At 42.3% G+C, this 15,910-nt stretch overlaps 1 protein-coding gene across 3 annotated transcripts in view; it reads right to left on the bottom strand.

Moving 5' to 3' along the window:
* The window catches only part of EEA1 (early endosome antigen 1), a 66,439-nt gene extending 64,807 nt beyond the window's left edge, over window positions 1-1,632 (bottom strand). For all 3 annotated transcript variants that reach the window (XM_083860039.1, XM_083860040.1, XM_083860042.1), the window contains exon 1: window positions 1,539-1,632. In XM_083860039.1, the coding sequence (XP_083716165.1) occupies window positions 1,539-1,562 (24 nt within the window). In that variant the 5' untranslated portion in view covers window positions 1,563-1,632. The remainder of the gene's footprint in view (window positions 1-1,538) is intronic.
* Window positions 1,633-15,910: the final 14,278 nt, after the last annotated feature.

The following is a 15,910-nucleotide window of genomic DNA, read 5'->3' as shown; positions in this document are numbered from 1 at the left end:
AGAGGTTAATACATTCAAAAACCTTGGTATTTCTCTATTTAATTTTTAGGCAGGAAGAAGTTTGTTTCACCTTTCCTGGCAACAAGCTCTCCTGTAATTTTCAGTAGCAACTGGAGAACAACTATTTGTTCAGTCTTTTAGGAAAAGATGTATTTTTCTCACACAGAAACTTTTGCACTGACTTTAAATTTTTATAAAATGTCTTAGCTGAATTCACAGTTGGGGGAATATCCTTTGGCACTGTATGAAGATTTTTTCCCCTCTCACAGAAGCCTTCCTTGATGGCCTGGTAATAAACACCCAGTTAACTGCTGCCAATGTTTAATTAGGCCCATACTAAGTTTCCCTGCTTGTGAGCAGGGCTTCCAATTAAGCTTCAGGAAGGAAGTTTTTCCTTGTAAACACGAAGCTCCGAACAGACAAAGATCTTCACATGCTCAGAGTCTATGACCAAAAAATAACCTGAGGTATGTTTTATACTAAAAAATGTTGGCGGTATGCTTACTTTATCTCCCCAAACTCTCATTCTTGTAGCAACGCTTCTTTGCACGGCAGATAAAGAGAGCAAGCTAGCGTTTCCAATAAAACGCTCTTTCGCAGAGGTGTTACACAGACAGCACGCTTTGGAAGCACCAGCAGATGACACGGGGAGAGCAGCTGGTTTTCCCTCTATTCGTGAGCGCCTCCTGCGCGGCCCAGACAGGGCTCTGTGGCGGTGCGGGATGCGGAGCGCTGCCTGCCCGCCGCCGCCGTGACTCAACCCTTTTCCGCGCATCCCCCCAGGGCCGGGGCCGGCACCTGCCCTGTCTCCTGCCAGCTCCCCCAGAGCCGCGGGACATCTGCAGGCGACCGGCACCGGGCGGGGATCTGGGCAAGCCAGAAGGGTTTCATAAATGAGTGTCACAACTTGGCTTCCCAAGCCCGGCAGAGCTGCCGGAAAAGCCGGTTTCTAAAACACGGGAGGCAGCCTGACGGCGGCTGCCGGGCAGGCTCTCGGCGCTGAGAGCCGTACTGCCTGCTGCCGGCCCCTGAGGAAATCACGGCAGGTCGCGGCGGTGGCTCTGCCCAGGCCGGGCTTCCCCTCACCCGGCCCTATCCACGCCTGGGTGGCCGTAGCCGCGGCCAGGGGCGCAGGGGGAGGGCGGAGACGGCGCCGCGCTACGGAAGGAGCCCCAGGGCCGCCCCTCGCCCCTCCGCCAGGCCCGGCCGCGGAACCGCCCGGCCCGCCAGCGCCTCCGCCCGTAACCGGGGGACGGCACCGCCCCCAGCCGGGACGGCGGGCCCGGCCCGGCCTGTCCCGTCCCGTCGGGGCTCGGGCCGCACACCGGCCAGAGGGCGGGGGCGGGCAAACTCACGGCCTCGGGGGCCGCGACGGCCCTAACCCGTCCCCTGCGCCGTGGGACGGCCGGACGGGGCCGGTGGCTCCGGCTCCGCCTCGGGGAGCGCAGCTCCGAGCCCGGCCGGCACCAGGAAGCGGCACCAGCACGGGCACGGCACGGCACGCCGCCCTCGCCGCTGGGGCGGGCCCGCTGCCTTACCCGCTGCAGAATCCGGCGGAACATGGTGGGAGAGCGCGGATGCCGCCGGGCAGCAGCAGCCAGGCCGAGGGGAAGCCGCGGGGCCCCGCGCAGCGCCGCCCCCGCCCCGCAGGAGCCGATGCGGCCCGCTCGGCCCGTGACAGCCGCCGCGGCCGGGGAGGCGGGCCCGCCGCGCTCCGCCCCGGGGAGGGGCCGGGCCCGCGGGGAAGGGCTGTGGCCGCCGCCCGGCCGTGGGGAGCGGGGCGGGCAAAGCGGGGCAGAGACGCGGAGCGCCGGCCCGCCGGGGCTGCTCCCGGGACTGGAGGGGCTCTGCGCCCTATCGCTCCTTGGGGCCCGGAGCCGCAGCTCTCGGCCTGTCCCCGCGCTGTGCCCGCGGTCCCGCCGCCCCAGAGCTGTCCTGGCTGCTGAGGGCGGGGCGGAGAGGACGGAGGGCGGCGGTGCCTCTGCCCCCGGCCTTTCTCCCCTCGGGGCTGCTCCAGGTTCCCGACAGCTGCGGGCCCCTTGCTGTGGCATCAGTCTGGCATCGGCCGAGAGAAGGAAAGGATTGTAGTCTGAGCTGCAGCTGAGGGCTCGCTGGAGGGGGCAAAGCGCAAAGGCAGCGCCGCGTTAGTTTGTTGCTCGTGCGGCACTGAAAGTACTGAGAAAGGCGCGTTCGGTGAGGATTGGTGAAGCGAACTTGTTTGGATAATTAAAAGAAATTCTGATGAAGCAGCTCCTTGCTTCAAGTCCTCAGCTGAAAAGACGACCTTGTGGCATGACCCATTGGGTGTTTTTTAAATATCAGAAAAAAAATCTTACACAAACAGACACCTACCTTCAAGAAAAAAAAAATAGGAAAGAAAGAAAGGTAAACCCAAAAATGCATCCGTTTGAAAGGAATGAGAAGGAGATGCCTTTACAAACAACCTGTGGGCCTGATGGTAGATAAGGCCAGAAACGGAGAGGTGAAAGAAGCAATGGAGGGAACCATAAATTCCATAGGAATTCCACTAATTGACACAGACTGTTACTCACTCAAGATTGTGCTAAATCTCTGGATTTAGAGAAAATGAAGACACAAGGGAAAATAAAATGGGGAGGGAGGTATACGTTAGAAGGGGGGGTCTTAGATATTGGGCGTTTCAGAGAGTCTGTACCTCTCAAGTACCTCAGCCAATGGGGAAAGGAGAGAGGGAAAACACAGCCAGGAAATTAGGATTAAAAAAGGCTGCATCCCCTAAAAATGGGGAATGCCCCACGACTTCTCCCTTTATTCAAATTAAGTTACAGAGCTCCTCTGTCTCCTTTTTGTTCATAAACCTCTGCTGTTTGTGGATTAATTTTCCTCACAAGTTTAACTGAGAAGGAATAAGTATCTATAGGTGCTGAGGCAAAACGCCACATCAGATGTGACAAGAGAGTTGCTGAAATACCTGTACCCTCTAGAATATGTAATTCAACAAGTTACAGTTCCCCATTCTATCCAAAAGCTGCAATTTTTACATGTTGGATGCCAGACAAAGTGTCACGAGTAACTAATACACTTGGTCAATGACTAATTGTGCCAACTAGAACAAATATCACAGCAGAGCACCAGTTGTGCTGTAAAGATCAAAAACATTTTTCCACCCAGGAGCTGACATTTCTAAGTACTCTGAAATCCTCACACATTGCGTGAGTTGTGAGCACATGACCAGAAGAATTTGGCTGCAGCAGCTGGAGGCTTGAAGCATGGCAAGGTTATGTGACTGGGCTCAGTTTGCTCCAGCTACAAGTTCCAGTGTGTTTCATGTTAATGTCATTGGATCCACAACTGAGACACATAAAGAGCACACACACACCTGCTAATGGCTTCAGCTGATGAGTGGTGACTTTGGCCACACTCATGACATCATTCTTATGTGTCCATAGTACAAAATGGCTTTGAAATTTGGCAGTTAGTTTTTTTCTGAAATTTTTGCTTGGGATTAATAACGGGAATAATATTGGGTTTGAACAGTTGTACAGATCTTGAAATATTTAGGCAGACCATAGATACTTACTCTGAATCTAAACAGAAATGACTACAAGCTTTTATAGATATTTCAACAAGAGTGACAGCCTACACAAGAAACTGCCAGACCCAAATAACTTGACCAACCCATCTTTGTAGAATGTTTTTTACTCTCCTAGATTAGCAATTCCTGAGTGCTCAGAGGAAGGTGACAGCATTTTGAAGACACTGGTTAAAAGTTTTATATCAGAGGAGGCTTTTCTTAGCAAAACTTGAAAGGAAATACATGATCCTTTCCTTGTGTGGATGTTAGAACACATGCATCTGTCTCCCTGTCCAAGCATCATTCCCTCAGTAACTTGCTAATCTATGGGCCAATTTCAAATACAACAGTATTAAATAAATATTAAAGTATTAAGTATTAAATAAAAAAGAAAGATACTAAGTTCCTACAAATTTAAATAGGTAGCTAGGGAGAGGAGAGACCCTATTAAATCCTGGCTGTAAGGAAAGATTGCAGTGTGGCTGCTTTTACGTACTAGACAATCCACATAAAAACTCACCCTTGGGGCCGAGATCTAGGGGAAAAAAATTAAATCTTTTCCATTTCTAGTGGACATCCTTGGTTTTAGTTATTGTGTGTATGGTAATGTCTATGAATTCATATCATGTTGTTGGGGGTTAGGTTTGTTCCTTTTGTGCTTTAAAGAATTCTTTCCCCATAAGTTACCAAGGAGACTAAGTGTTGAATACTTAAGAGTACTTGACCAAAACAAAGAGGTGGCCAAAGCTCAGTTGGTGAGGTTTTTCTTTATCTGTTGTAACTCCAGAAGGGAGAGGGTAACTGCCTTCTCTATTAACAAGCCAGCTGTTTAAAAACAGGTGGGGTATTTATTGTTTCTTATCTCTGCTCAGTCTTCCACTGCTTCCCAAGCCAGCTGTTAAAACTGGCTGGGGTACTGTTTCTTATCTCTGTTCACTCTTGCACTACCCCCATGGGAATATCTTCTGTTAATGGACCATTAAAGCTCACCAATGGCATGACATATTTCATCATCCTATTGGAAGATGCTCTACCCAGGGAGGAGGAGCCAAACCATTTTCACCTAGATAAAAAGGAGCCACAAGTGTCACCAGGCATCCAGTGTTCCCACGGGACTCCCAAAGGAAGACTGGACCCATCTCTGGACCCCTGGCTCCACAGGACCATCTCTGCTTCCAACAGGACCACGTGTCCACTCCAGGAGGGCTGACTTGGGACTGTTTCCAGTGCCCTGACCAACAGGGAGTCAGGTTGTATTTCTGACTCTGTCAGGGTTTTCTGGGATTCCTTGTTTGTTTGCTTATTCTCTTGTACTATAGCTTTTTTATTTATTTTATTTTTTTTAATATCCCTAATAAAGAACTGCTATACCTATTCCCAAAATCTTTGCCTGACAGCCTTTTAATTGCAAATTTACAATAATTTGGAAAGGGAAGGGAGGGGGGCAGGGCTTACATTCCAAGGGAGACTCCAGTCTTCCCTGGCACATACCTGTCTGTCTAAACCAAGACACATGTGCTCTCCTAAAATTCAATAGAATTTTCAGCTGTTGGTAAATAGGCTGGGTCCTCAGGCATGGGAGCTGTAAACTTTAATTTCATCCAAGCTGATAAACTCTGTTAAGGGTTTGGTGACCAGAGGGTTAGAAGGTGCCTTTCTAAGGAGTCACTTTTTGGTAGAAAGTCTCAGAACACAATCTGAGCAAAGATTTTTCCAAAACCAGCTGGGAACAGGTACGTTATCCTTTAAACACAAGCTGAAGACTGAGAGTGTGAACTACAACAACCTCTTGCATATCTGTAAAAGCCAGCATTTTTTTCAGTACAGAACTGAAATCAGTCTTTTGACTGTACAGTTTCCAGGATGGCCCAGTGTGCACCAGCACTTCTCAGATCTTCCAATAGATAACTGCGGGAGTTTTTTGGGAGTTTGGGGAGTTGTTCTTTGTTTTTAATGCCTATGTATATAGTCAAATAAAAAGCAATGATGTCTGGACTATGGCTTACAAGAATTGGTGTTCACACAATCTTGTACCCCAAGTGAGGGCTACAATGAACCACTGTCATTTGGTAGAAAATGGCAAGGAATATGTGTGGTATATGCACAGTACATATGCTTGCTTACACTTGTGGCCTACAAGTTTCTGGGCTATTTTTTGTCCTACATGTTTTCAGTGTTTATACAGATGACTATTTTCAGTCATGTAAAATTCCTGACCTCAAAATCGCTTGGTCACAAGCTCCTTTGGTTCATGATGTGCAGCACTGGAAAAGTATCCCGTTTTTTCAAGATGTTTTTAAGTATCCTATTTATAAAAGGTATCAGCCTTTGGTTGGGTTTTTTTTTTTTCCTAGCTCTTAAACTGTACACTTTTGACTGTCACTGTGTGCTGTTCCATATACTTTCAGTAATTATCTTTCAAATTTACCCATATCTTTTTCTGAAGCTCTCTCATTTCAAGTTGAGCTCTATGAAACTCAGTTGAACACAGTTTGGTTAAAGAATATGGTTTAGTTTACATGGTGATATTTGGTCAAAGGTTGGGCTTAATGATCTTGGAGGTCTTTACAAACCTCAATAACTCTATGAAGGGTGTACAACAAAATTTGGAAGATTTATGAAGTGCAGATTTGGGCAAAAATGTATTTTCAGCTGAAGGCAGGGCTATTTAGCAGCACATATGGACAACTCTTATATAATGGGGGCACGTAGACCTTGCTGGACAGGTGCTACACCTGGCAGGTACCAGTCCCTCCCTGCCTGCCACCTGCATAAATAGGGTACATCTACTCCACAGCAGCCATAGGAGAACTGAGATATTAAGAAGAGCTAAAAGACATTTCAGACTTCTCAAATTATGAAAATTTGTGTTTGTTACTGATCTTACTATTTACATAGACTATATTTTAAAATAGAAAATAGCTAAATATTCAAATTATAGCATATATCTTGCCTTCAAAAGAGTATGACAGTTTAGACTGAACTCTCAGTATTTTGTTACTGACTTTTTGTTTCCCTCTCTGCTTTAGTAGCATAAATAAATGTGTTTAATCTGGAAAAATATTTTGGATTATTTTAAACTGTTGTTAGCAAATTCAGAATAATCAGTTGCTTGGGCACTAGTCTTAGACTTGGGAACTGTATATAATTTATATACAGATTTGGGTAATCAGCCCAAAACTGTCCTCCGTGTAGCACTCTCCAGCTATAAAAAAAAAGAAATACTGATATCTATGGTGAAAAGATATTGGATTTTTGAGAAGAAAAGCTTTATAGAAGAGTCAAATATTACTTAGTAAATCTATTTGCAACCAGTTAGATGGTGATAACCAAATTATTTATGAGCAGTGAAAGACATTAAGTCTATCATCCCATGAAAAATATCTCCCACAGCTTTACTTTTACAGAAATTTCATCTTCTGTCTCTCCAAGGCAACTCAAGATCCCCACCACACAGGATGTGCTGTGGTCACTTCAGAGCTGCACAGGAGATTAACTTGCTGATCTTTCCAGTAGCACAGACATGGATCTTTCACCTCCACTCAGTCATTAATTTTGTCAGAAGCCAAAGAAACGTAACCACCTTTGAGATATCTATGTCTGTTTCTGTTTAGAGGTTTACTGCTCCATGGGTTCAAAAAGTGTGCAGTGGGGAGCAGAGGAAAAGGGATATTGAAAGGCACAAAAAGCCACTTCTGCTCCCCTAAGGACCAAGGCAAAACCCATAGGGTAGTTTTAGTCTATGCTTGAACTAATCACCAATGGTTCCTAACCCATTCCCTTTTCACTACAGGGAAAAATAATTCTTCACTCATGGTACTGAAGAGGTTGGCCAGAGCACCAGTATTTCTGCCTGCATGTATTAGAGAGAGTGTGTTTGCTCAGCTGCTTTAGAACCTGGCTGGCTCTGTGGTGATGCCTCTAATAAAGAGCTGGTGACTCGAGGCCAGTTCCCGTGCTACAGAGAGCCTCTTTCAAGCCAGTACAATTACTTGCATGAGTCATGAGTGTGTGTACTAATAAAGGTTGCATGGCTAGCATTAATACCAAATCCAAGAGCTCAAAGTCATGACTTCATTCTACTATTGCAGAATCTGAACGTTGTAAAATTTCCACAGCTCACCCTAAGAAACCCCAATTAAGGACAGAATAACAGAATTATCTCTATTATCAACAAAAAAGTTGCTCCAGTCACTGATTCCTTTTCCATCCACCTCAATACTGAATCCCTGTGTAGCATATGCCATGTAGCTTTGCTGGAGTAGCTGGAGAGACAGGCACTGGAGCTAGAGAAAGCCCAACAACATGCAAGGGAACTTAAGTCATAAATATGTATAAGTTCATGTAAAAAATAAACCTCATATTAATATAACCAAAATCTGAGATGGAGAAGATCTGCTGCTGAGTCATGCAGAACACTCTTTGCCAAATGCCTCAGCTAAGAAATTATTCTGCATAAAGTTGAAAGCCTGCCACAAAAGAAACATTTTTAAATTCCACCATCAAAAGCTGTGGTGATACCATGTCCATTCTGATCCCATTACTCCAGAGACATTAGGAAGAGCTGGCAATTCATCTAGGTACTTTCCAGTAAATGGCACAGAAAATGGGTCAAAAGGAACAAGAAAGAGGCTTTGTGGAATTTCACAGCAGAGTAAAATTAAAATATTTTGAATAATAGTTTCTTTGGGGTTACTTATCTGTTCACTTTGGCATGTGCTAATATGCATATGTAGCTCCTTTTTCCCTCCTCTTAGACACAAACTTATTCATCTCCATCAGTCTAGGCACGTTTGAGATTATTTCAAAGATTTTTAAGCAAAATAGTTTAAATGCCAAATGAAAGAAGAAGGGGAAATAGTGACAATTTGCATGTAATTATTAATGGTTATTAAAATTAACCTTAGTAGGACTTTCCTAGTTACAGCAGAAACATTAAATGTATTTTCAGTGTATGAAGATTTAATGTTGGAAGATTTTTCTTTAAATTTTATTAAATTTAATGATAATAGTTAGGGGCATAATTTTGGCCACTCTTCTGCATAACTGCAAAAAATGCTGAAGGTCTGACATGGGTTGGTTTTTTTCAAACACAAAGCTAACCAAGTGCAATAACAAGCTTTTGCATGGGTTTTCTTTGTTTTTTGGGGTTTTTTTTAATAAGAAGGTCCACAGACCACTGCTTCAAATACTGTCCTCTCTCTCTGAACATTAATGCATTATTTGTTCATGGCCTTGTATATAAGTAGATGCAATAAATGTTGGCTGTATTGAGAGTCACTGTGTACATGTCTCGCATCAGCAATTCAGTTAAACATTTTTAAATGGTCACAATACAGGCTGCTAAATAAAGAGGCCGAATTTTAACCATAAAAGGAGGTTAACAGGCTTTCTTAAAACAGTAAACAAATAGACCCAGAGCATTACACTAATCATGTAATGCTTAATGGTATCTGTTATTATAAAATTAACCTTTCAAAGTCATCCAGACTTGTTTTTTAGTGTTAGAAGTCTATGCACACTAAATGCTGTCTGGCCAGCCCTTGATTTTCTTGCAGTACTAGCCAAACCTGTCTATTTAGCAATTGTAGTAATGTTTTAGACACGAGGAAGGATATTGGCTATAAACAAAGGAGGATTAAAAATCATTCTCAGTTAAGCTTTTTTGGTTTTTGGGTATTTTGTTTTGTGGGGTTTTTTTGGAGCTAAAATGTTTTTATTAAGAAATTAAAGAATAGGACCTTTCATTTACCTTCTTCTGGTATAGAGCATGTGAAATTTGCAATTTCATAAAATACTGAAGCAAAAATAACCCCAAACCATCTAATTTATTAATGGAATAATAACCAAAGCCTAGGGCAAAGAGGCACTGGGTATCAGTGAAGGAAAAAGGAACAAATGCATTTCCTGTGCATGATGAAATGCCACGTGGTTACACAGTTATCAAGGATCAACCCTTCAGCAGCTGAGGCTCGCTTCTATTAATGCCAGCTAGATGCATTACTGGGTCAGCTAACAATACTGATTTAATCTGGAACAAATACACATGCACCACTGAATTTCTGTATCATCTGAGCTAAGAAGAGTGTGGGTTATAGTGTTAAAATAGTTTTATACTTTCTGTTGACTGCAAGGTGATTGCAGGCAAAACTCTTCCTCATCAAATGCATTATAAAGCTGGCCAGAAGACAGTATCTGCTTTAAAACAATGTTAATACATTTTGTTGGGTAGAATAAATTTGCACAACACCTGGAGTTTTGCTGCTAATTTTTCTGATCTACAGTTAAGTAATCTGAAGCCAAATTTGCCAAGTCATGTAACCCCAGCCTGGCTTCTAGACCTGTCTTTCCTTAGACGATTGTTAGCTGTAATGGTAAGAGCAATGCCAGTGATATACCTGCTCCAAAAATCAATATTCACTCCTTACTTCCAGCTTGGCACTGAAATGGCTCCCCCAAAACTGGATATATATTGTAGAAGGTTTTAGCATGGGCCATCTCTGCCTCAAAAAGTTTTAAAACCAAAGAAGCAAGAAAAGCATCATATAATTATTATTATTATTATAATTTATTTTTTTTTAATGATTTCAAAACCAAATAAAATCATCCAACCTAGGAAAAGTCTCAGTGGTGGTTTAACTACCTGCCTAGCATATGTGTTTCATGCACCAAAATCTCTTGATGGATTTTCCAGATTATTTGAATGATCAAGAAATGGAAAATCAAGCATACTCTTTGAGGTTAGGGCATTTTATTCATATTAGACATTTCTGATCAAATGTAGAGATTTCCCATAGGGAATAATAAAGCCCTTTTTTTGGTAGGTAATTGGACAATACTGATTTGTATTAAAATCTTACATTTTTAAGCTTGTGTAATGTATTCCCAGGATTCTGGCAGTATAGTAAGATATAAGGGTTAAAAGGTCATTTGTCTTTAGGAGGAGGTGAGGGTCATCTACTGCTACATCATTTCTCAACCGGCCAGCAATATTATGTCCACAATAATTTGTACAGGACATGCGTTTTGTTGCCTGACCCAAGGCAGAGAAAGATGAGGAGGCATTCAGTGTTTCGAGACTTCAAAGAAATGTCCCAGTATTGAATGCTGGGCTCTTGGCTTTCTTGTACATCGTGGGACCTGACCTCAGTAAGGTTTTGAAATCAATATTCCAGTCTACACTAAGGAAAGAGAAAACCCACTACACATAGTTCATGAGCAAGGCTATTTTTGGTCATGCTGACTTTTGACTCCCATTAAGGACTGGTGTTCCTGTTAGGTAGAAACACAGCTTGAGGCCCTGTTGACATGGAAAGGTGGATAGCATGTGGATGTTCCTGTCAGAGAGGTGTATGAGACCATAACCATAGACGTGGTTGAACGTGGGAACTAGTGGGAATCCTCCAGATACACAATGCTATGGCCTGGCTCTGAAGTTTCACAAAGAGAGCTGAGACTTAGAAATATGGGTAAAGGAAGGGAAAAAATGAATTGAGGGTCACAGTTTTATACATTAAATATTGGGATACTAGATATGGAGTCAGTGTCACTGGGGCTTTGCATGGAAGAGCCATAAAAGAGAAAGAGGTTTTATAAAGTGGTGGGCAATTAGTAGCAATAAGCTGTTTACTGAAGTGATCCAAGCAGCTTATTTCTTTAAAGGTTCCTTTGATGTTTAAGTACCATTTTTATAAATGTAAGAAACAGCAGATAATAAAAGGTGCTCTCAAATCTAAGCAAAAATTGATCCTGAATGAGGTTATTAAACTGAAATATATTTTAAGAGTATTAAAGAGACTTCAAACTAAAGTCACAGTCAGAAGTTCAAATTGCTGTTTCTTATTAAAGATGTTGGTTCCCTGATGCCTGCTACTCACAAAGAACAAGTGCTGGCTACTATAACTAACTCTGCATGGCAAAAACTGCTACAGATGATTATAGCAGGTCTGTCCACTTTCAGCTGTCAAGGCCCAAGCTATTTCCTACAAAGACAAAACAATGTAAAGGCTAGAATTTTATAGTTACTATTCACTACTTACCGATCTTTTAGGACCCTTTAGAACCCATCCAGAGGATGGCTGGGATTTCAGCTCTACAAGTTACACTCTTCTGACCCTCTGTAGGGTCATGACACAAAATGTGAACCCCCACCAAGCCCATGATGGCTGGGGAGGTCTCTGGAGCTTCTCAGCTTTTCTCAAGAGCTATCCCCCAGCAAGGCTCACTCCAAATCTCTGCTCTCACTGAATCCTCCCTTGAAGACATCAAATGCAGTTTTGCTAGAGTCTCTAGGATGCCCTTCTTCTCAAATGTCTTCTTGCCTGTTCTTTCTTTGTGATACCACTAGGAACATCTGCTTCCTCCACAATGGTTTCTGTCATTCTCTGAGAGCTGAGCTGACACAGGGACAGATCCCAAAGGCTGTTCCCCCATGGCAGCATGCTTCCATCAAGTGACTATATTCATCAAGCAACGTACCAGCAGGGCAAGAGTCTGTCTCAAAATAAATCCCATTTCCTTTCCATATATTAAAGGATATTTTTAAGACCTACAGCTAATGGCAATACTTTTCCCAACAATGACAGTCCAAGAAACAAAAAGCTACTTATCCAGTGCTAAGCAAAGATGCTGAAAGAAAACTATTATCATATAGTATTTTACATCACCTTTGCTCCCAGCTGCAGTCAAACATGATGAAGATGTGTAATGCATGTGTTTTTAGTACCATTACACAATCAATCACTAGCTGGGTTCCTTTTTGCCTCCTAAGTGTCTGCTCACAGCAGAGGTTGGTTCCATTTTCCAGAAGCTAAGGAAGGCTGTGGTGGGAGAGCAGAGGGTCTGCTGACCAGCAATACTTCATGTAGTGTTGTGGAGGGCACGTGGGGAAGCTCTCTGTTCAGAATGAATGAGAAAGGTTATTTGTGGGAAATAACAGAAAAAAAAAAACTATAACAACAAGCATGCTTCAATCACTCACTACCAGAATTGTCCCTACATGTCTTACTCCTCCTCATCCTCCATGGAGGCCCTGTAGCTGCTTTTGCTTTTGTGGAGGAATGAACAAGTGACTGATTCAATTAAATAATTTGGATGTAATAATAGAATACAGCCATATTATATAATAGACATACAAACATAGAAAGACTGATTTAAGAGGGTATAGACTGTCTTAACTATGTCCTCCTGCACCAGCTGAAAACTTTACCATTTGGCATCAATAATCTTTTACCCTAGTACTTTTTATGCAGTTAATACACGAGTATGTCAATCATTATACCTGTCTACGTTTGAAATAGCTACAGATACATTTTTTCTCATATCACATTGAAAACATTTTACCTATTCACTGTTCTCTGCCTCTGGCAATTCCAAATAAACAAGAGAATTTATTTCGTACCTCAGACCCATTCATTCTCTTTCCAGGAAGCTGTCAAGAACCTTCAAATTTACTCTCACTACTTATTTTTTCTTCATTTCACTGTTCTGTTGACATAGTCCTATGCTTATAAACCAGGGTGAACTGCTGTATGCATGGCATGTCCAACATCACTACAGAGCTAAAGGCAAAATAGGGGGTGGGCTTCCTCCACCCCAGAAGCTGTTTTGCCCTATTCCCTGCTATAAGTCAGTTGCCCATCACAAATCCTTCTCTTCGTTGAATTTTGGTGTAAAGTTCTGGACAAATCTATCTGCAAAACAATGATTTCTAGAATAATATAAAACTAAGAATTTTTTTCCAAATTATAGCTATACTAGGAAGATGTAAGGAATAAGATGCAGAGGGCTTCTACAATTATCTAAAAATCTACTAAAGTCTTTCTGGGCTTGCCACATCACATAGGCTGTGAGTCACAACTGCCAAGGCTTCCACTTAACAACTAAAAGGGAGAAATGATCAATAACATTTTTCTCAGTGAGTGATTAAGACTGCTTTTAACAATGCAGTCATGCATGCTATGTACTAAAAGGGATGATTCATTAGTTACTTGGAAGAGGAGAATCTTCTTTTCTCAGTTCAGAGGCCAGAGGGATGAGCCAGTGCCCCATGAACAGGGCTGACTAGCATGTAGAAAAAGAGGAAATACTGGCTGCTTTTGTCCCTGTCTCCACATCTGCAGAGCTCTTCTCACTAAAGCAAGAAAGAAATAGGGGAATCTTGTATTCAGAAGTGGCATTGTTTTAGTCATGCTTTGCGTAAGTCTTGACACCAGAGCTGCTGGCAGCTACTGGCAGCTCCCTCCTCTGCCTTGCAGTCACAGGTGCCTGCCCCCAGCCCAAAGCATGATCTTCATGGCCCCACTGAGCAGCCCAAACAGCCATTCCAACTGCTCTGAACACCACTTTCTGACGTTGCTTTGGTATGTACATGAGAAATTTGTTCATCCTGATTTTTGTGGCAATTGCCCCTGTTGAAATAAAAAAGAATATTTGCATGTAGAACAGGCAAAGAGGACAATGACAATAATGGATTTTTTTTTTAATTGAACCCTATTGTTGCTGAGATGAATTTTAAGCCAACTCCTCCCTTTCCATCATCTTAAGTTTGCTAATGCTAATCTTCCTTTGAAGATGAGGTCATGCATACAATAAGGAATACATTGCTCCCAAGCCTTGTTATGTTTGGGTAGCTTTGCAACATTCTGACGGTGCAACACAGTAGTGTGATAGCATAACCATCTGAAAGGTAATGCTGGGTTGTTTTACAGTCTTCCTCCTGTGAGGAGAAATTATGTTGCCAAAGCTTGTATACAAAACATTTTCAACAAGCGGAAAATTATGTTATTGTATTTTAATCACAACAGGTGTTTAATTTATGGGCAAGTACAAAGATTTATTTTTTTTTTCCTGATGAGACTGATCAAAATTGTCACATAAAAGACCTGCATTTCTTTGCCCTTTTCTTGGAGTCTGAATATCAGATATAGGCATAACTTGCATGCTTCTTACAGCAGACTTGTAGTAGTAATCATCTGGACACACTGTACTCAGAAAACTGGCAGCGATTCCAAATTGGTGTGTGTGTGACAGACCTCTGGCACCAGCTTAGAGATGATCAGTATCTGCAGTGCTAGTATACATACAGTGCCTTTGCATCAAAACGACAATCATGCTATTCCTAAGTACACTTGTATCCTGCATTTTATCAATCCCATCAAAACTCTGCTTCACTCATCCCTGGGCCTAAATGTTTCTCTCTGCTTTTGCTTAGCCTTTCTTTTGACCTAATCCTGGCTATCCCTTTTTGCCTTTCACCGCTCTACTCCTCTGTGAAATGTTGCTTCTTTGGCAGCCAGCACCAGTCATTTAAGCAAAATCATTCATCTCCCTTACTCATGCCTCTGTTTGCATCAAGAGGTCAGGGTGGGATGAAAAGAGATTGCCTCCACATGCCAGGGCAACCCTGACCCACATGAAGAGGTTAGCAGATCTAAGGAGTAGAGAGGAAATCCCTGTCAGTACTTCCCTTCCCTAACACACTTGAGCAATATCCTGCCCTGAACATAGCCTACCCTCAACTCTCCTGTATGCATTAGTATTTATTACCATCCTTTTGTTATCTGAATCCCTTTTTATTTCACCTTGTCAAGTGCAGAGTATGCATCCCATAGTATTGGGAGTAGAAAAAGGGTCTCTCTAAGTGCCTGTCTGAGTTCCTGATAAAAAGACCTCAGGGATTTTGGTTATATTATTCATTATGTAAAAGTGTTTAAAGCCTTGGCTACATCAATTCCATGCAATTCAATTCCAAACATACAACTGTAATGAAATATATTACTACTGAAATAAGAAGTGCTTTGGGGAAAAAAAAAAAGGGCAGGGTGTTCGTGGGGTTTTTTTTCAATTCAAAAAGATGGTATTTTAGTCTAAAGCAAGGATCATTTTTTGTGGTTTTGAAGGTCAAAAAATGTCTCTTGAAAACCACACAATTGACTTGAAACATGGACAGGGTTCTTTTCATTAAGTAGCAGAATACATTGATTGAAAGAAGGAGCTTCTTAAAAAATATCATCATCAGTCAAAAAGTTTAAATCTCCTGAATTTCCTGAAAAAATGCACAGCACATATTGGACACCAAATGGAATCATCTTCATTATATATATGTATGTATATAACCACTGAAGAGCAATGTATTCTATATAAAAACAAAGCATTATCAATTCCATATGTGAGGTGTTACATAACTTAAATTATTTTTTCTTTCACCATTATGCTTCAGTTTTCACCAGAAACTTCAAAGTCTGGCGATATATAATACTCCCATTTGTCATCTCTGGCAAGGTTCTGCTTTTAAACTTAAGTTAAAGCAATTAATTTGTGTCCTAAGAGACATTAGAACCTAAACTTCATTGCAGC

The sequence above is a fragment of the Zosterops lateralis genome, assembly GCF_965231275.1.
Source record: "Zosterops lateralis genome assembly, chromosome: 4".
NCBI classification, from domain to species: Eukaryota; Metazoa; Chordata; class Aves; order Passeriformes; family Zosteropidae; genus Zosterops; species Zosterops lateralis.
This window is presented reverse-complemented; position numbering and strand designations above follow the sequence as displayed.